The sequence below is a fragment of the Ptychodera flava genome, chromosome 2, assembly GCF_041260155.1.
Source record: "Ptychodera flava strain L36383 chromosome 2, AS_Pfla_20210202, whole genome shotgun sequence".
In the NCBI taxonomy this organism is placed as follows: domain Eukaryota; kingdom Metazoa; phylum Hemichordata; class Enteropneusta; family Ptychoderidae; genus Ptychodera; species Ptychodera flava.
In genome coordinates, this window is record NC_091929.1 from 16445705 (window position 1) to 16469326 (window position 23622).

Genomic DNA, 23622 nt, shown 5'->3' on the forward strand with positions numbered 1-23622 from the left:
TGACATTAGAGGAGAACATCATGAAGACTAAGCCTACTGTCAAACCTTTGACGAAGGCAGAAATTAAAGACGCACAACAGAAAGACACTGCAATCAATAGACTGATCGAATACAAGCTAAGTGGCCATCGACCAAGTCGAAGAGAGCGCAGAGGTGAACCACAACAGACAACAGCACTGATGAGAGAGTGGAATACCTTAATCATCGATAAAGACGGAATTCTGCATCGAAAGACTGCAACCAGATTACAACTTATTCTGCCCCAGCAATACAGACCATTAGTCTACAAAGAGCTCCATGAAGATATGGGACATCTTGGTGTGGAACGGGTAGTAACTCTGGCACGGGACAGATTCTACTGGCCTCAGATGCAGAAAGACATAGAACAGTACATTACAAAACACTGCAGCTGTATCAAGCCAGGTATCTACGACCCCTTATAAACATGAAGTGAGACTGAATCTGAGACTCTCAAATTGAAGAAGATACTAAATGCGACCTCATTTGCGATTATATCTGAGACTCTCATTCATTACAGTAAACAGTAAATGCGACTTGATCTGAGACTGTACCTGAGACTCTCAATTACCTTTCACATGACAAGTGCGACTGGCGCTGAGACTATAGAACAAGTAGCAAGTAGCAATCGAGACACTAGACCATGGTTTGTGCACAGATCCTTGACAAAAATGATCGCGGCGTACGGCATCGACGTATACCTTACCTCAGCTTTCTTTCCCCTTCATTTCTCATCTTACTGTATATTATGGAAAATAAAGGTCAATAAAACAAATACTCTCTATCAATCATGTATAAACTATTCGAACTACGCTGTTGCATGACGTACCGTATAGAGAGAAAGGCCCATGATTACACAAAGGTAAGTCAGTCTCACAATAAATTTAGCTGGTGTATTTATATCACACATGAGAATATTGATAAAATATGGCGAATAAAACCGATAAATGGGTATTAAGATATAAAACTAGCGAAATAGAGAAAGACTGGACTAACGTCAGATACGCACACGTCGTATCGGCCATTGTTGATGCCATACTGTTTATCAACCGTCAACGTCACGCCCAGTCATGACGTACTTTTACCTTTGACCTTCATGAAGTTTCACATTCATTTGAAAATTTCGTATTACTTTTGACTTCATGATGTCCGGCTTGCCTTGTAATTCGAAACATATTGAAACACTTGCTCATTTTGCTGTTGATTTCCATAATAGTTACGTTCGAAGAATTCATAGATCGACGAATTTGCAAATTTTGTGTCGCGTCGACAGCCTACAACGTACTACAACAAATATTTCTAACATTGTGAGAACCCCAGGTACTACAGGTGCGAAATATGTGCCAACACGGAAAGTTTTTATTGCGAATTTCACGTTTTGCAAATCTCTTGAAAGAATAAATTTCGTTCGGTTTCTGTACGTATAGGGAAAGTTACTGCAGTTACTGGTTCATGTCTTTAGGAACAGCAGGACTGTCTTTCACGATTTACTGGCCCGGCATGAAAATAGCTGCCTCGGGCCATTGGGTTTGCGTACACGGAATCTACAACTACATCTCAAACAACGGGCGAGTTGGTATCGGGCGAGTTGGTTCTGGGCAGGTTGGAAAAAGTGCGAGTTGATTGTAATTCGCAGTCGACAGCTATCGAGCACGAACGATGAAAAGCCTGTATGTAAATGACGCGATTTTCAGTTGTCGTTACAAACAAAATTTCATTTCTGTGAGAAAACTCCACGATGACGTTTCGAAGATCAAATGGGAAATGACATATTCTCTGTGCTCCGATCGATCCGCCTGAGTAGATTTTACCTCATCAGATGTTCGGAAATCCATCGTCAGTTCACGGAGCTTTTTTCGTCTTTCATTTTACTTTAACAAAAAAATATTTCGAGTTGTATAAAGAGTACCAAGGAAGCTTGAAATCACATTGAGAGCGTTTTGTCATCAGCTGTCAGCAAGTCGTTTTCCAAAAGTGGCTTTTTGGAGTACATAATAGAGGGACTGTGACATACGCTTAATATTAGTACTCTTTCGGAGGGCATGAAAAGGATAGGTGTGTATAACTCTTGAACTATTCCAATAACCGTCGTTAGTGTGAGAATGACGTGATATCAGCTTAAGCCAATCACTGATTGAGCGCATATTTTTCATATGGAAGGCACGGGAGGCTCAAAGAAAATGTATGTCGTCCGAGTGACCTCAGTCAAAATTAGCACCTTCTCACTTGTCAATGGACCGGCCCCAAAGCGAGACCGCCTGAACTGGGAAGTGATATGTAAATGAGTATGACTCGATGACGTACCCGTCAGCAAACATTTCATCTCACTAGTACCATTGCAGCTATAAAAAATCTTTTGTACCTCCATGCTACCACTTTGTGTGCGGAGTGTGAATATCAATCAGTCAATCAATCTTTATTACATCACAGACCCTAGTTTTTCTCGAATGTTAAACTCAACTAACTTTAATAAAGTATTATATTCAAAATTCGACGAAGTACAAAATTACAACACATTCAAAAGGACAACAAACTATCCAAATGTACAATAACCAGATAATGAACTGTAAACTTTAACAGTGGGGGTCGGCACATATATATATATATATATGTGTATGTTCTTCAAGAACATACATGTCAAGATCTAGAGAATTATACTTTATAAGCCTTTCAAAGGACCTTTTCCTATATCCTTTTGTGTAACACTGGATCAAGTGGAGTAATGGTACTTTCCCTGGAACAATAAAACTCGTTCAGTGATTAACTTTTTCAAAGAAAATAACATATGAAACTCATCATTTTGAATAATGAGGATGAATAGATTCGAAAAGGTCGGGTAACCTGACTAAGGCTTCGTGCTGAACATGTAGCTCAGCTAGCCGTGCGTGCGATGTGCGTTGCAGAGGTTATCGGCCAGACGTATCGCTTGTGGTTCAATACGCGTACACACGGAGATGACCGCTGCTGTGGTATGCATATTGCATATATTGCAGCGGCCGTTGCGTCGCCATGTATCGATCGTGCCACAGGTGACTGTGCAATACATGTACTGAGTTGTCGCCAACTACATGGATTTGCCGCTCATCTTAGAATATTTGAATCAATTCTTTTCCCTTTCCTTTTCCATATTTTAGCAAATACGGTCCCCCGAATCTAGTCGGAGGGATGACTCACGGTCGGCCCCTCTAGTCGGACCGTGGATAACTGTAATGAACCTAGAATTCACGTCACGGACAATCTGATTAAAATCAGATGTAGAGTACGGCGACGTCTTCTTGTGCGTACGCGGTATTCTCTTGCTGTCGCCTAGTGAGAGGTGACAGCGAGAGCCGCGTACGCACAAGAAGACGTCGCCGTACTCTACATCTGATTTTAATCAGATTGCATCACTGATAGAGTCTAGCGCTATAGCGGGATAGCGCTAGCCCTTCGTACGATGCGTCAATGCCCAGCGTCGCGTCATACGGCCTCCCACCGCATGAGGCCTTATAACGCCGGGAACACATGGTACCGTACACAGGGTTACGATTGAGTGGTAAATGCATGGTTGACCACCGGCAGCTCAGCATGGCAGGGTGGTGCGTTTACCGGCTTTATATGTGGTGGGATCGAGGCCTATAGCCGGAGATATTGACTGAGATCTTTATTATAAGCTTACATGTAAAACACAGTCTTAACCCTTTCACCACCATGGTTTGTCCCAAATCCATTGTTTTCTATGGTAAAGTTGGACCTGTACACAGGGAACTGGGGGTGAAAGGGTAAAGTAATATCCCGCCGATCAGAACAAGAAACGGATCTGCTGTTCGGCTTGTGTTCTGATGTCTTTGACGGAAAGTAACTCAAATAATCACCGCAATTCCGACACGTCTGAGACAATTGCGAATCAAGAAAACGATCAAAACTTGTGAAACGCAATCACTACCCCACGTAATGCCCTTATGTTTGTGTTTTGTCGAACACTCGGTCCCGGCAAAACTGATCTTTGGATGCGCCAAAAGGTGTTAACTTGCATGTTCTTTAAGGAAAGTATGTCTATTATAAAATCAAAATGAATAGATGAGTATTTTCTATAAAAGCTCGGTTACATTTAGCTTCGATCAGATCCCACCCGTCCGTTCAGAGCTAACGTCACTTCTTGATCTCTGCTGTGAAACATTCCGATATTCGTTATGTCTTTTGAGCTGAACAAGGGTGAACTTTTGAGCTGGCAGGTTCTCCAGCGTCAAATTGACATGTTTGTGAAAAAGACAAATTTCGACGTTGTTGTTTTGGCAACTTTTCCAAGTAAATTTTCCACAAGAAGAAACCACCTCATCCACGGCACCAACCAGTTGCGAGCGGCACTTGAGACCCACGTTACCACAGTACTGAATCCTCGGCTGCACAGTCATCTGACGGGGCTCCTGATTCAACCCTCCTTGATATCAGAGATCTTCCAGACGGTCGCCTATCGAAGATGAGATTCAAGGTCTTCGAAAACTTATCCCCCTCCTGGTAACACACAGCTTGCCGTCGAACAGACATCAGCCTGGCTGGGGAAACGCAGATCGTCGACCAGTTTGGTGGCCAAGCGATGTCCCGTTTGTGAACCCCAGTCACCCCCGAAGTTAGCTGCTGGCCAATCGTGGACAACAATGCTGCGGCATGTAGCAGGATGTTGTTACCGTCATCACGGCGTGACACATTTAACAGGTGAGTCTGATACGTGTGTTCATGGTAAAATTGTGATATGGCATTTTCAGCAACTGGAGGTCTGCTCATTGCGTTTTTATTTCATAAAAATTTTGTGCGGTTTGTACTGTCACTTTTCGGTACGCCTCATCATATCACTAGTAGTAGTACAAGTTGGGGGGGGGGGGAGGCAAGAGTAACATAGCACCGTCCATACTGCGAAATCACCAAGTCACCAAAAGAGTGCTGCCTCATATGAAAACATTCATTGCCATGATACCTTAGTGTTATGTTTGATCACAGTTCTGTGACTTTCCTTTTTGGATTGACTGTTTATTTTTTGTCTCAACAGGTGATGACGAGGACAGTTTGTCTGCATTGTATGTACCACCTGCCGACTCGACCGTGAACTCTGAGGCTCATTCATCATCCAACCATACAACAGAAGATACAGGTAAGGGGCATATCATTATTTACATTGGACATGTCTGTGGAAAGAAAGAATTACTTTAAAAAGATACAGCGGATTTGAGCGCTACTAGAAAAGTTTGAATAAGGAGAATTGGGAAAGGGTTCACAATGACTCAAGAAACCGTTCTTTGTTCATAACATTTCTTAACAGATGGAGGGGAAGCATTTTGCATCACAGTGTTAACATGACCTTTCTGCAATTATTCATTTCAGTGCATTTAACTGACAATATTTAAATATTTGCTCTATAGGTAACTGCAATTCTTTACCAGTCCACCCTAAAAGTACTTCAAGTCTACTGGATGTGTCTGCTGCAGCTGATATTGGTGAGTATAGGCACACTTGTACCTTCAGCATTTCATTTTACTGTAAACTATAAATAAATGCTGGGTCTGTTTCCTAAATCCTTTCACAGAGTTCAGGCAAAGAATTCAGTTGTAGAGTAAGCTAGATTGTGTCATTTTTTTGTAATGTTGACGTTGAATTAAAATGTGTAAACAGCATTATACCAAAAGTCAGGAACAGATTCATTGCATTTGTTACCACTTTCTACGATCATTTAGAGAAAGTATTTGTCGTCTCAATTGACCACATACCTGTTAATTTTTCATTTTGTTTTGTTACAGATATATATGATCTAATGCGTAACATAGGGAATGGAACATACACCCTGGAAAGCAATGAGAGCCAATCCTGCAAACCACAATCAACACAGGTAAGATTGTTTTTTAAATTACATTGTTGGATTTTGTATGTGTTACCTTTTCATGAATTTCAACACTTAAAATGTCAATTAGAGGCACATTTTGTTTTATACTGGTGAACAACTTAATGTTCCACTCAACAAACACTAAAATATAACAGTAGATATTGAATGGTATTCATTGTATTTCTGAATTGGAATATTTTACAGTTGTTTTATTTATTTATTACAGATACTTTAATTTGCCAAGAAGACAGAAGCAACACAGCTCTGATGATCAACGAGACATCTCTGTCCACCATTAATAATGAAGATCTTGGTAAGTTCGTACAACACACAAACAGAACTAAGTGAAAGTCTGAGAATCATGTATAGACTGTATCCCACACTTCGGACTGGTTGCCGTGTGGGTTCTGTGTCACCAGTAGCTAATACTGGTTGTATGCTGACATATTTATCCATTTGGAATGTGGATATAAAGTCAAAGTATTACATGTCAATAGTGAAAGCTGTAAAATTATGATTTTACCATAAAACGTTATCTTTTTACATTAATTTCTCTCTTTCAACAGCCACTCTTAATATCCAGAGCACGCCCAACACATCTGAAGTAGCACCAGGCTTACTGTCAGTTTCTTCACTACAGCCGGAAGATGACATAGAGAATCAGCCACCAGTGAAACGCAAGCGATGTTTGAAGACAACCAGCAAACTACAGAAAAATGGTAAGAGTATGTTGCATGGCACATTCCAGCATGGATGTTTAACATGAGTGGCTGTTTCATGACACATGTCACCATGGTGTAAACAAGTGAGGATCTTGACACTTGAATTTCTTTGGAGTTTTTGATGAAAAATAGTAAGGCCAATTGACACTTGTACTTCATTTATGCCAGAGTACGCCATCGTTAAAGGTACAATACTGTAATGTCAACTATTTTTCAGGTTTTTCTTCTCAGTATCACATATCACTTAATATACCTTGATTTTCTTCCAGAATCTAGACGTTCTCAACGGCCAAAGAAGAAAAATACAAGGTTTGCTGATTTCCATTGAATGAATTGAGAGACTACATGACGAACAACAAGCCATCTTAATTATTTACAATACTCAAGCATTTTGTCTTTTTTGTACTTTTTCTCTTGAAATTTCCTGTATATCTATAAATCAAAATACAATAAATACTCATCTTTTATAAGAATTGGTGCATTTCAGTGGATTGTCTTGAATGTATTGCAGAATTGTGGGTTGTGTGGTTTGCATTTGAACTATATGCATACACTGATACAAATTTCCAGCTCGCTTTTAAATAAAACCACTTTTGTTTTCCTAATTACAATATCATCCCCTGCAAACGAGTGCCGATTCATGGCAGTAAATGGCTCAATATGCCTCTGGGACACGCATTTATGTCCTGAAATTTTTACAATTCTTTTCCAGTCTACTGCTTGCAGGAATCATTTGAAAGCTCATGAAATAAGTGAACTTTAGCACAATCTTAGTCATTTGTGAAAATACTAATTGAGAAATATGGCACACATATCCTTCATGTTAAACAACTACAGAGCACAATTTTCACTCTTCATGTTCATTACTGCTAAGAACAATGACACGTGAACTATGAAATTATCTGGTAACATGTAAGAGACTTGGGCTTTAATCCTTGTCAAATCAGCATTGCTCTGTTCACAGGCTTGAGAGTTGAGTTCCCTGATTAATCCATTGTGCTTGAAGGAATCCATGTTGTAACCGGAAGAGCACCTGCGACAAAGGAAATGATCAGTAACATACACTCAGTTACAAGATGTGAAAGCAATGTCAAGTTTCCCTGTCCTCTCCAAAGCCACAAAGTCTAAAATTATCATCATCTAATTCATTGGTAGATGTAGATGTACCAGACCTTACTTTCTTAAAAACCAATCATTTGATCTCTTTGATGTTTTGCATGCTTGCTCTTTCAGTTAATATCAACTCAGAGTTGTTAAGTTTGTGGTGGTACATGTGTTTTAGTATTAAAAAAAAAAACTTTTTTCACACTTACTGATCAACTTTGGTGGAGTATTGTTAAAACAATGATTGGTGTGAATGTACATGTTCTTGCTAACTAGGATAGTCTGCTGTTCTTTATGTGGAACCCTGAATTATGGACAAACTTACCCTGTGTGGTTCTTCCAATGTAGTCTATCAATAAGGAATTGGGTATGTTTGAAGAAGTCAGGCTCACTGCAATAAACAAAGAAATACTTGAAATAACAGAAAAAAAACTTCTATGGCAGATTGCCCAAACTTATAAATATTCATGTTAACATACAAAGCTTGCTCAAGCACCGTTTAAAACTTGATTATCCACGTTTACAAAGTGACCGACAGATAACTTATATCAATTACCCTTTAAACCCATTATATTCTGAGAAGTGAAAAAATTACATCATCTACTGTTTCCAGTTATGTAAGCAAACTTTCCCAGTGAAACCACGTCACGTGTCAACTATTTTTATCATGAACTTGGTGTTATGACATTTGAACTTTGCATGGCAAAGTCTAATGTCATCACAGTATGATTAGCAGCCATGAAGAACACCACAGTATAGCCTGATTGAGGTTTTCTCAATCGAAAGATGAATAAATATATTCATCGACACAAAGTTCATTTGTGGACTTTGAGCAATTTACCATTGATGAACAAAATTAAAGTAATGTTAATTTAATGTTCCTGCTCTGTAATAAAGGAAAGTATTACGAGTAAAGGCACATATATTTCGACATTGTTGTTTTGGTAACTTTTCCGAGTAAATTTTCCATGAAAAAACACCTCAACCACGACACCACCAGTTGCACACATATGTTGGTAATGACAACAAACATCACTTGTGAAAAACAACATTGCAGATTTGATAGCAGTTGCATTAAAAATGACATGTACAACTTACCGATTTAAACAGTACTGATGTAGCTTTACAGCAGTTATTCATATATAATATCTGTGGAGGCTTGGCGAATCTTGTCATTATGATGTTAAAAGGTACTTCAGGAGACTCAAATCGCTTCATAAGTTGAAAGCCATAGCACACCTTGTGTGGACAACACACAGTAAATACTCCTGGTGACAATGTTGGATGACCACCAGAAAATTTCCTACAGCTACCACTTTCAGTCAGACAACTGGTCCTTTCGTCCTGCTTGTACCTTCCTTTACTGTGGATAAATAGAAAAAAGTTTACATTGATAACAAAAATATCACCCAGCTACATTCAGTGATTGACCTAAAATAAGAATGCAGAGCTAAAATCAATTCTGTATGTCAACCATGATGAAAAATTTCTACAATGTAGAGATTAGTACATTTTCCCCTATTTTACTTCGTAGGTTATATTTTATGTCTCTAGTACTCAACTCTTTTGGTATTTCTTTGTGTTGTGTTGGTTTCCTTTGTGCAATGTCAAAAAGCTGTACTACTTACCCTCTGATTTCTGGAAGTGATGGAAAATAGGACAAGGCGTCTGTTGCAACTGGAGGATACTGGCTTTGTGGTTCTGATGCGTAGCACTGTTTGCTTCTGGTCAAGATATCGAGCAGCAGCTGTCTTGTTTCAATTGGTATTTGCTGGTACCTTGATACTTCTACTAAGAAATTGAATACAAATGGCACATCTTCTTGGAGGATCTTTAGTTTTGCTGTATTGTTTGAACTGAATATATCAAGTCCTAGAATCACTTCCTTAATGATGTGTCTGGCTGTTGAATTCTGAGGCATCTGAATGAGTGCACAAGTCGGAGAGTTCTTTGCAAGGTCTGATAGAAATGAAGAGTATTGCGGAGGACTTCGAAGAATTGTTCCATTGGCTGATATCAGTAGCAGAAACTTGATTAGTGACTGTAAGTTTTTATAGGGCTTTAAGAGCTTGAGCATATGTGTGAAGTCTTCAGATGACAGAGGATTGGCAGCAGAATGGCTCACATATTGAAGAAGCATCTTTCTTCCCTTTGCATTGGGTATGTATAACCCGGTCTTCATGCTTGGTGCCAGCAATAGCAGGGAATAATTCACTTGCAGTTGCTGATTCTTCAGAAGCAAACTGCTTCAAGAGAACCTTGTTAACCCCAAGGCTGGTACCATCACAGACAATGACGGACGGTGTTTCTCCGCACTTTAGACAGGTGAAAGCATCCTTATAGTTTATGTCCAGGAGTCTGATGTACCCATTCCAGGCTAATCGTAACTTATGAAGAGGCAGAGGGATGGTGGCAGATAACATGGACTGTCTTCTTGAATATGCTCTAAAAGAAAAAGAGAAAAATAGCATTAACAACACTTTGCTCATATTTGAGGGTTTGATTTGGCAGGCCAGAATGTGTGTGTATGTGTATATATTCCTGAACCTTCACATCAAATTTCTAAGAAATCAGACAAGCAGTTTCGTTCAAGTTTTTATTTCCATAATGGTACTGACAAAGAGATTAGCAAAAAGACGAAAAGATTCTGGGACATAGGTCATGTTGGGTTACAAAAATTGTCAACTGTATGTAACAAAGTCTGATCTTGTCTTGTTGTCACCTTATGAGATTTTTAATATTGATACACATTTGAGGTTCATGCGTACATACTTCTCTCTTTTGTGAGTTATGTGAATGGCTTTCCATTATTTTCCCTACTGATTCAGCTTTGCAGACTTTTTGTAATCAATAACTAAAAATTAAAATAGAATGAACGTACCTATGAAATGATGCCAGAGGGTTTCTTCCTTCACACATCAGATGGAGATAGGTTTGCAGGAGGCTGTAGTGCACCATATCTTTATTGTTGAGATTAAATATCAGATCCTCTTGACCATCATAATACATCTTGCAATTACAGGGACCAATGCTTGGTCTGTAATAGACTGAAAGTTGAAAACAATTCTATAAATTCAACATTCAAAAATAGTATCTTGTAAAATTGTAACTAAACGCCACTAATTTTTCCCACTAGAAGTACATTTATGCTCAACTTTGTTAAATAATCAGAATACAAAAACACTATGTTATACAATATCATGGGATTTCTTTCACAATAGAGTTTTCAGACCAAATATGATGTCTTGAGATGAAGTGCCAAGTTAATTTTGTGTACAAATGGTGCTATGGCACTTGTATGGCTTCACAGATTGAACTCCCAAAGAACTTACATTGTTTACTTTATAAGACACATGGAACACATGAGTAAAAGGCTGTAACTATAGCGTTAATCGCGATTTCAGGTTTGTTACTAAATATAGCACAACATCGGACAATGCTGCCTACAATTCGGACAAATTTTGTTGCATGAGCAGCTGTTGTTGCAGCTTGTACTCTGAGCCATAAATTCATACAAATTAGTATGACTTTAAGTAGCCATTGTAACACTAGCAGGTTTTTATTTTGTTGTTTATGCAGAAAGAGCGGAAAATTATTTATCTATGCATATTATTAAGAGAAAAAATGACGTCATTTGCAATCAGCGCTTGGTACTGTTTTGTACTACTAAAACCACACACAATAATTGAAAGGTGACAAGATCTGTGGAAATCACCTTCAGCACTATTTTTTAAAGAAGTACATACTAAAAATTCACCACCAAACACAATATGTTGCATCAAATTCTTCTTATAAAGTGCATAGTAGTTTACATCCTTACATTTTCAGAGCAATAATTTTCATCAAAAATGAAATGAAAGACGGAGAGTTATTGGAACAGCACTCAAAGGTCATACGATACCCATACAGCAAGGTACATTGGTAATAAATGAAAGTTAAAGATGTTTGTTGCATATAAATTACAGTATTATTCTATTATCATCATTATTATTATTATTACTCTATTCAAGCATCCATTGTAAAACTTCACACAATTTGACCTAGCCACACTTACATTCTTTTGAAATGTTGAAAAACAGTGTGAAAAACCTAATCTGCTATAAGATTAAGAAAGAAAGAAAAAAACCACCGACAATACAAAATATCCTTACTAAAATTATAAAAATTTGTGAACCATATCTACCTCAGTTTACAAGTACTAATACAAAATCAAATTCATCTGACCTAAAGTTAAAAAAGCACCGATTGTAATACACATGACAAACATAATAGGAGCTATAAATTCATTGTTAAGCTTACCTTTAATTCTCTGGCTTTCAAAGTTCGTGTGAGTTTCTGTCACTGAAAAGCTTCGAAGTATAAAGTTGCCTCCCCTAAACACCAGTTGTGCTCTACAGCATCATCACCATCCCATTCACAGCCATGAATACACTTGGCAAATGCTCCACTGGTTGGTATGGTTGGGATCAAAGCTGATGGTATATTTATCTGTGCAGGAAATGAAAAACATAGAGTCAATGACACTTGGCTCATATTTGGTTCAATGGTACATGCCAGAGTGAGTGTACACACAACATTTAATAGCTTCTATGGGCCTTAGCTTGTAATATTTATTATCTCAAGTGCATTTGAAACATTTTAACATTTGATGCACAGTCCATCGAGGTGAAAGTTTGAAGGTTGGCAACTGATAATTGTTATAGACACACAAATAGACATGTATACAGCACCATGCAGCTTTGTAGCAACTGTAGCTTATCATTGCAATAACCCAAACAGAGCAGATTAAAAAACTAACCTTTCCACTGCGTTGTCTGTCATTCTTCTGCTTGAAATCATCTGGCAGGATATACGGTATTGGTTTGTAGGATACGTATGAAAATGTACTGCTGGGAGGGTCAAGGTGTTCATCCTCTGGAATTTCTTTTTCATGTTGTTGGGACCAGGTTCTGAATGCCTCCACGTGCTCACAAGTTGATCTCCCATACTTGCAGGTCATACAGCAAAGTTTCTCTACCTGTTCCGTCTTATTACAGAGACCACATGAACTTCTAGCCCAATTGACACTGCTGCAAGGAATGGCTCATCAGAAAGTTGGTCAACTAATATATGATGCTGTTGTAAGTATTTCTTGAAGATTATGTGATTGTGGCTGAAACATGGTGTTTACTGCCTTCGCATGCATACAGTACTTGGACTGTTCAGTTGTGATGAATGTTTGAAAATCTCCAGAGATTCTGTCAGGGTTTTCTGAAATTAAGCTGAGGCGACTTTTGTTCATGGTTCCGTCGGTACATGAACATGTGAGAAGAAGGGACTGCTCAGTGGCTCCTCTGCTTTGGAACATCAAAGACCTCTCTACACACAGAACTCTGGTAGAAGTTGAGCTGTAGTTGGGTCACAATCAGCTAGTACATAGCGGTTACCAGATGACAGCTCCCAAATTCTTCTACTCTCCTTCAGGTTCAGAAGATATGCGGTTTCGGTACTTATGGCTGTTGAGCCAGACACAGAAGATGTCCTACAAAATAAAAATTTTGTCAGAACAGGCACAGTATCTGATAAATGAAAACTTGAACAATTTTACCTCTCTGACTTATCCCAAGCATATGCCAGAACTAATTGACCTGACTTGAACTACCAGCCATACAACATGTGCAGTGACTTTCACTAGGGCCAAGAAAAAAAAATTGTGCTGTTCCGATAACCTGGGCGTATTTTTTGCCTGCCGACCCTAAACTTTTTAGAGTTACGTAAACATGGAAGAAGAAAAAGAAAGAAAAACCCCGTAAAATCATTACCTGGCATTGATTTTTTGCCTGAACGAGGACATCATTTATGTTTTTATTCCTTTGTCAGTGTTTGATCACCCTGAACCCCTGAAAAGTGCATATTTAAAATAAAATATTTCGGAAAAAAAAATCCCTGCTGACCTACCTAATTTAGCACAATGTATTTTTTTTGGCTGAATTGTTTTTAACTCACTAATCCTGGACAAAAGATTTTTTTATTAAGGGTAAATGTACCCGGAGAAAAAATACTTGCCTGCAATTTCATAAAATTGCACCTTTATCAATAATTTTTGTACCGGTATACTATAAGGCAAATATACATCAACAGTTACATGCATATTCAAAGTGGCCAAATAATATTTTGTCTTGTCTGCTGATTTTGGCCCGTCTAAAAGACTTTTTCATATTTTAAAATTTTCACTAATTCATAATTGATTATTTGCTGATGGCCTACGTACACGTACACCTGCAATCCCTTTCCTACATTTACATGTCAAGTTTGCTCGCCAAGCACTCTGTAGTCTTTAGAAGTTTTTCCTTTAATGCGTATACCTGTGAAAAAACTGACAATTAACGGTGCCGATTCCCATCACCGCTGCCTCTCTATTGTATCGGTGGGTGGGGGTGGGGTGGGGATGCCGGGTTCCTAATCTAAGGTCACGTAAACATACATTGTCTGCAATGTCGCCATAAATGCAAGTTTGTTTCCCGTAGCTAGGCCATGGACATACACATTGTGGTACATTCGATGGTAAAAAAATAACGTCCAGCCATGTTCCGAACATGCATACTTGATACAACCAGGGGTCGATTAACAGGAATATTACAGTAAGCATTGACGTGATTCTTAACTATGGATAAGATAAAGGTCATTACCAACCACATGAAGCCCATCTTTCCGCACCGATAGTGATACACAGAAAATCGTGACCACGCTCTTCCGTAAATGACATACCGCTTTGCGGCACAGGCTGTACTGAGGGCATGTGCTGTAAATAATTTTCAAGACTATTCGTGTTTTGCGACAAGGGCGACCGTGTCGTGCTCAAGTTTGGCGAGTTTGATTTCTCGGACCGATTTTACACTTTCTTCGTGAAAGTTTTAGGATTGCAAGTACTTAAAGTGACCTCGAGGCGTTTATAGACCTAAATAAATACACTTTTAAACTTTGATCTGTTCAGAGCCCTGCAGTGCATTCGATATGCACTTGCTCGTCAGACGCTGGACGCCAGGCGAGCTCCCCGAAACCATACTCCAAAGGAGGTTTTGAGCCTTGAGTTCCAACAAAAATTTGAACCACCGAATATGTAAACTTTGAGTCTTAAAATGGGGGAATTCCCACTGTAAGAGGCAGAAACTGGATTGACAAGTTAACTTACATTTCAAACACAGATAAAGAATGAGCGTCACTACGCTACGCTCGCCAAATTTTGTAAGCTTACTTACCTTTTTGGTTTCTTCTTGGCGGTGCTACTGCTATGGCATTGCATATTCTCTCGTTTGCGTTTTCGGCTTATATTTTCATAGGCAAACAGCTCGGTCAACACCTTCTGTTTTCTGAACTCCATTTCGTACAAGAGAAACTACACGGCGAAATGTATTCCAGTGATCGTTGAAAGCGTGTGCCGATGCCACGCGTACGACGGACCTTCCACATTACGTCAGGGAATGAGTCAGTCACATGACAGTCGCAAGAGCAGTCGCATTTGCCGTTTGCACGTTAAATGAGAGTCTCAGACACGGTCTCAATTCGCTCGCAAATATACATCCCCGAGCGAAATGCGAGTCTCAATTACAGTCGCAAAACATGATCGCACTTTTACTCTTCTATGAACTGAGAGTCTCAGAATCACTCGTATTTCTTATTCATTTGGGGTCGTACATACCTCATCAAGCAGAAGAAACCAAATGTGATGGCGAGAGCACCACTGACAAACATCGTCTCAACATCACCATTTGAGATAGTATCCATTGACTATCTGCACTTGGAGAAGAGCAAGGGAGGCTACGAGTATATTCCGGTATTGGTCAACCATTTTAGCAGATTTGCTCAAGAATACCAGACCACCAAAAAATAAGTTACAGCAGCAGTGGATAAGATTTTCGATGATTTCATTCCACGTTTTGGATTTCCGGCCAGACTTCATCATGACCAAGTTACTGAATTTGAGAATAAGCATTTCGCACAACTCCAAAAGCTTACCTGTGTGAAAGCGTCTCGAACATCGCCTTATCACCCCATGGGCAAAGGACAAGTGGAACGCCTAAACCGAACACGTCTGTCGATGTTGAAAGTCCAGCTGGAAGGATTCACTCCACAAAGTGGTCCATGCATACAACTGTACCAGAAATGAAGCAACAGGATACTCTCCATTCTATTTACTGTTTGGAAGATCTCCATGGTTACCAATTGATATCCTGTTTGATATCAAAGAAGACAAGCATCAAGGCGACTATCTACAATATGTAGAAAAGTGGAAAAATGGAATGCAAGAAGCATATAAATTAGCATCCAGAATTCCAACAAGACAGCAGCGCGTGGAAAGAAGTACTACGACCAAAAAGCTCAAAGTACTGAACTCCAACCAGGTGACAGAGTGCTGGTACGAAATCTGACTGAAAGAGGCGGACCAGGCAAACTCCGATCATACTGGGAAGACAAAATCCATGTCGTGACAGAAAGAAAAGGTACAGACAGTCCTGTTTATGAGGTTAGACCAGAAACTGGCCAAGGAAGAATCAGAGTGCTACATCGCAATCTGCTCCTGCCCTGTGATGGACTACCTGTTGAAATAGAATCTCCAACATCGCCTACATCAACCCCCCAGGTGAGAAGACGAAGTCGGAGACAGAGACCAGACAGCCAGCCAACTAAAGAAGTCAGTGAAAGTGACAGCAGCAACACCAGTGATGAAGATGAAAATTATCATTACTACATCACACGGCCTAGCAACACTGCAGCAGTTGATGAGCAGACAGACCAAACCCAGACGGAAACACAAGTGGATCAACCTGGAGATGTCACACATCATGACTTAAATCCAGAAATTCCTAGTTTCCAGCCAGCCAGATCACCACCTGTAGTGCAGCCCCATGAAGAGCCACCAATGCCACAGAGGGACAGCACCACAGCAGCAGATCACCAACTGAGCACCAAGTACAACCATCAAATGTACCTGAACGCTCACAAGGTGAGTCAACTGTTAATGTGCCAGATACAGACACATCAACCAGACGATATCCAGCCAGAGAAACCAGACCACCATCTATGTTAACTTATACATCGATGGGACAGCCTGAATATCACCGCATCGACCCACATGTCAACGTTGCTATGGCTACACCACCAGCAGCATCGCCACGACAGCCAACGCCGATGTGGTACCCACCATATATGCCAGCACAGCCTACACTATATCCGTGGATGATGCCAATGATGCAACCACAACCACTAGTGTATCCACATGGTATATATCTGACACCAAACAATGCACCAATCCATTGCTGAGGACACTGCATTAGACTGAATCTGACCTGGAATGAACTGTGATGACCTGAACTGTTTATAAACAATTGATGACCTTGATTGACCCACTTGAACTCTTAGTTCAATTACACTATTTGGCTTGAACTCATGCAATTATTCGGACACTGTTTAATTGTTTGTAGCTATACACTGCCAAAAATACCAAATTCACTAACAAATTTGGATTTGCAACGGAATATTATGAAATTACTTGCAAAAGAATTTCAAAAACAATTGTAGACATTGCATTTGTGTACTATATAACTCACTGAATAGACTTCTCATAGTATTGTTTACGAATGAGATGAACTCTGTGATACAAAGACACTGCCATGAAATTGAACACTGCCATGCAAATGCTGAGCAATGAACTCTTATTTCAAAAGAACGGCTCAGAAGACTTACAAAATTGAACAGAATCTAACATTTTGCTTCTTTTTGGCAAATGTCTGGGACGACATTTATTTAAGGAGGGGAGAGTGTTGGATGTCCAGTAAACTGACTATAAAATTTTTGAGATCAACATGACCTACCATGATGACCTCTGGTTATATGCAAATGACCTGTACAGATTTTAAGTTTTGACAAAATTGCAAACTTAGTAATCAAGCTTTGAAAGTGACTACTGATGACGCGACATGTATCGATATTTATCAGACAATATTGGACACATGAAATAAGACAGTATGACATGAATTATTGAATACTTTCTGACTTTTGTGAAGTTGTGTAGGTTGACCCTTGGAGTGTCTCATTTTAAGTGACAAAAACTAACCATGCAAGGAGATGTTACGCAACGTTTACAGACGTCATTAAGATAATCATTAATCAAAACAGAAGACCAAAGACAGACATTGTATAGACAGCCAGTATGCATTCGAGTACAGGACATTGAAGGAAACAGACCTGACACTGCCACAGATAGACAAGACGTGTATACATTCTACTACCAGAGTAACTATCTCTGATGAGGATTTATTGTATTACGGTTTTCACTACTCCTGTCAATAAACCCAATTCATACCAATATAATCGACACCCGTGTGGGCGTGTAACACAACGTAGGCATTCTTCTGCACCTGGGCGAGCCATTTACAGCAATTTCAAAATAAATATTCATTACTACCGTCGTAGTCCATTGTCCGAGCACGTTGCGTAGCCAGATGTCTGGCAATCCACGACGCAATGTTGTTTTGTTCCCGCAAAAAACATGAACTTGTACAACTCGCCTGATCGCGGCGTCACCATATCTGCGTTCTCCCAAGCACGCTGAGACATGCCAGACGTCAACAACGAGCTCGGAAGGGCACCACGTTTGAACAAAAATTAAGCAGTTTTAATGTGCTATAACATCACTAATCATCATGTTTGTTTCTTCGTAAAAACAACATTTTGCAACAAATATGCGCCTCCAACATGGAATTTTCCGAGGTAAAAAATGGTCAAAAGTTACAAATAATGGCCCTTTAAGATTGATATGCGCATCCGTAATTGGATGGTCCCCTGACCATCGCGTGTAGAACCAGTCGTTCGAGTAAACGCCCGTGCTAAGCATGCTCAGCGGTGAAAATCTGTGGGGCAACGGAGTCTCCTCTTTGAAGAATGCCGTACCATTAAAAGTTTTGTTTGGATTCGCCCACCAGCTGATGTCCGCTCTCGCTTGCCTGTTAAGGCGTATGTAATGAGACTGAGTGTGTCATATCAATTAATCGCCGCCAAAATTTGTGCCCATCGCGAATAACTCTTGTCGCCCAGTTGAGTTTGTCGATCAGTTGCCGAAGATCGCGTTTCGTCGCTCGCCGCTCTGAAAGCCAATATTCCAGGAGGTCGCTTAGTTCTTGTAGCCACGGTCGGAGGGACCGTGTTGTAGCTTAGTACCGTCTAGGGACAAAGTACGGGTGTGCGCGTTTATCTTGATCCCTAAGAATGTTAAGCATTGCGTAGGCTCGACCACCTTATCCAAGTTTATGGAAAGCCAAGTTACTGAAGTAATTGCTTGTTCGCACGCTAGTTTAGAGTCCGCGATGATTAAGAAATCGTCGAGATACACGATTACGAGTGCCCCGCAGTAAGCTGGATGGGTGCATGATGCATAGTTCATTCGTTCCACTTTTTGAAGGGGGGTGCCAGGGTCGATGATGTCGAAACTGTATTTTATGCAGTTTAGTATGTAGTCGCGATCCAGGTCTTATTTGAGTTCGTTTTCCCATTTTTCCTGGCAATCAGTCAGAGAGCTAGCTACCTTATGCTAGGCTTGACTAGCTAAAAGCTAATTCACAGCGAGTGATGACTTGATTTGATTTAATAAGATGGTTTACATAATGCCAGGAAAATACATATTATTGATGAACACACACGGTCAGTGGAGTTAAGGGAAACGATGACAAGCGGTATGAAATAAGTTAAACGCTTGTCATGCGGTGTTGACGAGTAATATTTCATCGAAGCAAATTTCAAGATTTTAGTTGAGATGTTGCTTTAGAATAAGCATTTACCTTTTCAGATTGACATAGCATACAACATTTGCAGTTTCATGCAATATACATGCGACATGGCATGAACCTGTGTCTGAAGAAAATTATCGTTATGAGAAGAAAATGACACTAACTAGTTTTAAAAAAAAGGAACTATGTATGAAAACATACATTCCGTGCCTAGTTTTTTGTCACAAGTACACTTTTTCAGTTGACCATATCAAAATTCGGTCTTTCGCACAATAAGTTGTATTTCGCCCTAGCTCCGTTAGGGAAAGACACAGGAATGCGGCCTCGTGTTTCAATCTCTACGTAATGTTCAGCTGAGCAGGTCACGAAGGTAATGAGATAAAATTCCATTGAAAATTATTTTGTATACACAGAGAGGTAACCAGATAAAGGATCAGAGACAGTCTCAAAGCTGACATGGATATGTAAAGAATGCATACAAGCTTTTGTAGTTAACTCAACATAGTACAATTCGTTAAAAAGCAGACTAGAGATAGCGATCTCAAATCCGATGTTACGAACGTTCGATGAAGTTTTGAAAAATAAATTCCTTATATGGATGATTGTTTCATTTTCTTTTGTTTTCAAGTTTTATTCTGTATTTTTAGCGTAGCATTTATCTTAACATTTCTCTCCAATTTCATACAAACCTATTTGGAATTTGGCAGGCCAGGTCAGGGGTTTTTCAGCGATTAACCTTTTGAACCCCGCTCGGAAAAAAAATATCCGTACGATGTCATACAAAAACCTCTGGCCTGGCCTGCCAAATTCCAAATAGGTTTGTAATTTTGTTATTGAATATTGTCCGACTTGAATCAGGAGGTACAATAACATTTTCCGTGTCAAAAGCTATGGTTTGCCTATCATGGCCTCGTGTGTAATTTTTGTGTGAGGCATTGTGCTCGTTGCTGGCCTAAATATATATACAATTTTGATCATTTTAGTGATTGTTTTGCTGTACTATGCAAAGCATGGTATACAACCAAGGTTACCGCGCCATCAAATCCCACTTGTTCGCAGTGAATGCGTGTAAACTGAGCGACATAATGTGCCGAGTGTATTGTCTTAATGTTCGTGGCCCTACACGAGTTTGTAAATTGAAGTTCACCACTGAAGTTGGTTTCCAATATTAGTATTTTACTGTTGCATGATCTTGAGTCTTACAGAGGCGATTACAAAGTGAGGGACTGCTTGAGTCTCATTCCGATTGAAGTTGAGAAGATGAATGTTAATAAAAATTTATTTTAATCAACTTCCACTTCAGAGAGGCCGTAGTGATACCAAACACCTGAATACAGCGACACACCCGTACATGTTAAGCAATCAAGGCAGAGACGGGAACGGCATCATGAAAGCAAGAAAACGGAAAAGGGACCCCGAAAGTCCACAACAACACACCGATGTCCATAAGTGTAAACGACAGCCTGCGAATGTCAGACAAAGGATCATACGACATCAAAACTTTAACGCTGATGCTCGATGATTTGTCATTCGATGACAGCATTTTTAACAATACCAATGACACGCAATTTTTGGATACCCTTGACGACAACAGCGGCTCACGCAAAGCGTTGTTGGTGCCAAGGTCGCTCTAGAGAGGGACCGTGCTTTGCTCAACGTCTATTCTGCTTCAGTTGATATCTTATTCACACCTCTATTTTGGCAATAGCATTGCCGTCGTGCTCAAGCAGGGCAAGCTTCGAAAGTGCGAACATCGAGTATACTCTATACTTAATAAAATGCGATGTTACACTGTTTAATACAAAAGACGCTGATTTTACGAATAAAGAAACAATGGCCGACGTCAAAAACCTCAAGCTGGTTGGAGATAGTTTCATAAGATATCGGATAGGTTATCGGGCTGTTTGATTAGATATCGGCAAAAAATTAAAGGATATCGGGCCCGATTCTGTAAAACCATCTGGGGAGAACACTTTCGTCCAAGGGACGAAATAAAGTTATGGTTGACTAGATAAGATGTCGATGTTAGTTTCAGCGAATTACACAAACTAGTTGAAATCGTGCAAGGTCAAAAACATCGCTAATGTACAATCGCCCTACGATCTTCCCACATTTCCCGCATCCATTTCACAAAATTATAAAATCTTCAGATTCGTCACGAATTGTTGCATCTGGCTGACTGGAAACTAAATAGAAGGGAATGGTTGAACGTTTATGAGGTGACAATGTGTATTACTCCAACTTGACAAACATATCTATATTCATAGACGAACGATGATAGACTTTTCTCTTCCTGTCACGTTCTCGATGAGTTAGTGGTAGGCCTAATTCAAGAAATTTCAAAAATAAAATTCGTATTTTATTTACAACCGGGTTGGGGTAATTGACCTTTTTACCTCCGTCGTAGGTGTAAGTTGACAAGGGCATAAATCCGACTATGCAAAATATACATCCAATACTCCGTAATTTTCTTTCCGAGACGGACGTGCGACAAAAGTAACCTGTCTCAAGCTTAGGCCAACAAGTATGGCGAAAATATCTGGCTACGGCTGCGCCGCCTCCAAACTCCACACAATGACCACACTCTGTCGCACACAAAGGGCACTTTCAGGGCATGACTTCGGCCAGACAGAAATGGGAGTTTAGGTAAGCCTCCTTCCTTTTGCGCGTAAGAAAAGTCACCTGGAGTGGTGCAGCGGATACGTTTTTGTCTGTGGTAATGTACAACATCTTTTGGAAAGGCCGCACACAATGATTTTGATAAGTACATCGCTTCGAAAATCACCAAACAGCCTTATTTCAAGCGTTGACACTGATTTCGACATGGCTGTTCAATGTAAAGCTGATGATGTTCGTGCCGCTCCTTTGCTACAGATCGATCCATATGACATCCATATGACTAACTTCACGAATGTACTTTACAAGATGTGCTGGCTCAGTATTGGCCCAAGTCTGCTGACAAACATGAATTTTCTTTGCGAGACAACTGGAATAAGACCATCGTGTTTTTTCTTACTGTTGGGGTTGAATAGAAAATTGCTAAAACACGTAATGGGTATACTTCATGGTTGTTATCTACTAAAAGGCGTCCGGTGATAGGGTGGATCAGTCTCTTCTTCCAAAACCCTAAAAGCTGCAATTTACAACCAGCGTTGTCTCTGCCCTGGCTTACAAACTACAGCGTACCGCGTCCACTGAGAATGGTGGGCTTTGAAAAATTGACGTTTTCAATTTCAAAGGCAGCCTCTACACACCTGAAACAAATCTTGTGAGACACGGGAACCTTATTTTTCATCAAAAAAGTACGGAAATGTGTACAGTGGGTTGAAAAAACGTAGACACTTTTACTCAGCTTTATACCATGCATAAAGGTAAATAATTTAGATGAGCCATTATACTCCTTTATGCACCAGCATAAAGGTGCAAACAATAGGAACACTTGTCACCTCCGCAACACACCTTTATCCGGGTGCATAAAGACGCTTGCAACGGGAGAACAACTTTATGCAAAATTATGCAGTTGCATAAAAGGGTTTAAATCTGTCTTTTGATCCTGTAATAATATGACGTCCTTGTCTTTATGTGCAAGTTTGCTCAAATTCTCTCATTTTACTTTGTCGCCGCTGACTGGCGATTGGTTCATGTCAAAATGACTCCAGAAACAGTCTTCAACACAGAAATGTTGTAAAGAGCTAAGGAAAGCTATTGTCTAAGAAACGCTCGTAGTTAAGTAGTGTTAATCGGTTTTCAAGGCGCGTGAAGTTCGAAAAAACTAGCAGCTAACTGAATCACAGATGTTTTTATCTCCGTGATCACAGACACTGCCAATCTATATCTGTATACAAATGCAGGTATTTTTATTGTAATGTCGGCCATTATTCTATTCGCTATGTCACTCATTATCGGGATTGCTTGATCAGAAACTTCCGCAGTTATGAACCATGGCCCTTTCCGAGAACTAATGGTTGCATAAAATCACATTGCATTTTACACGCTGGTGTAGACGGCGACTGGATGCCCTAGCAGTCCCGGCAGTTTGGTGGAACTGTTGAAACGTCATCTCTTGTTTATCTAACATGTTACTTTTCTGTCATGTATATTTTATCCTGCCACAAAATGTTATGATTTATGTATTTACATCGATATAGATTTTATTTCAATA

At 39.8% G+C, this 23622-nt stretch overlaps 2 protein-coding genes and 1 long non-coding RNA gene across 4 annotated transcripts in view; all 3 read right to left on the minus strand.

The window, feature by feature from the left end:
* Nucleotides 1–23622, minus strand: part of LOC139115819 (nucleoporin Nup37-like) — a 600123-nt gene that overhangs the window by 446065 nt on the left and 130436 nt on the right. The window lies entirely within an intron of this gene.
* Nucleotides 6034–8833, minus strand: LOC139115741 (uncharacterized). The gene is made up of 3 exons (XR_011548178.1): nucleotides 8797–8833; nucleotides 8024–8089; nucleotides 6034–7627 (listed from the first exon to the last, which is right to left on the minus strand). It is a non-coding gene; the product is annotated as an uncharacterized lncRNA (long non-coding RNA).
* LOC139115748 (uncharacterized) lies at nucleotides 8851–14963 on the minus strand. Of its 2 annotated transcripts, none has more exons than XR_011548180.1 (6): nucleotides 14937–14963; nucleotides 12497–13219; nucleotides 11998–12186; nucleotides 10580–10745; nucleotides 9327–10143; nucleotides 8851–9061 (listed from the first exon to the last, which is right to left on the minus strand). XR_011548180.1 is itself a non-coding variant. In XM_070678077.1 (6 exons), the coding sequence occupies exons 2-3, from the start codon at nucleotides 12695–12697 to the stop codon at nucleotides 12037–12039; spliced, it is 351 nt and encodes a 116-aa protein (XP_070534178.1). In that variant the 5' UTR covers nucleotides 12698–13219; nucleotides 14367–14511; the 3' UTR covers nucleotides 8851–9061; nucleotides 9327–10143; nucleotides 10580–10745; nucleotides 11998–12036. The 2 variants fall into 2 exon arrangements, 1 of the variants encoding a protein (XP_070534178.1); XM_070678077.1 differs by lacking the exon at nucleotides 14937–14963 and adding an exon at nucleotides 14367–14511.

What these genes read in the sequence shown, in the direction of transcription:
- LOC139115748 (XM_070678077.1), bottom strand. Translation starts at nt 12,697, where the DNA reads ATGACCTGCAAGTATGGGAGATCAACTTGTGAGCACGTGGAGGCATTC. An exon ending in ACAGACAACGCAGTGGAAAG is followed by an intron (nt 12,187 to 12,496) that starts GTTAGTTTTTTA and finishes TTTCCTGCACAG; the next exon opens with ATAAATATACCATCAGCTTT.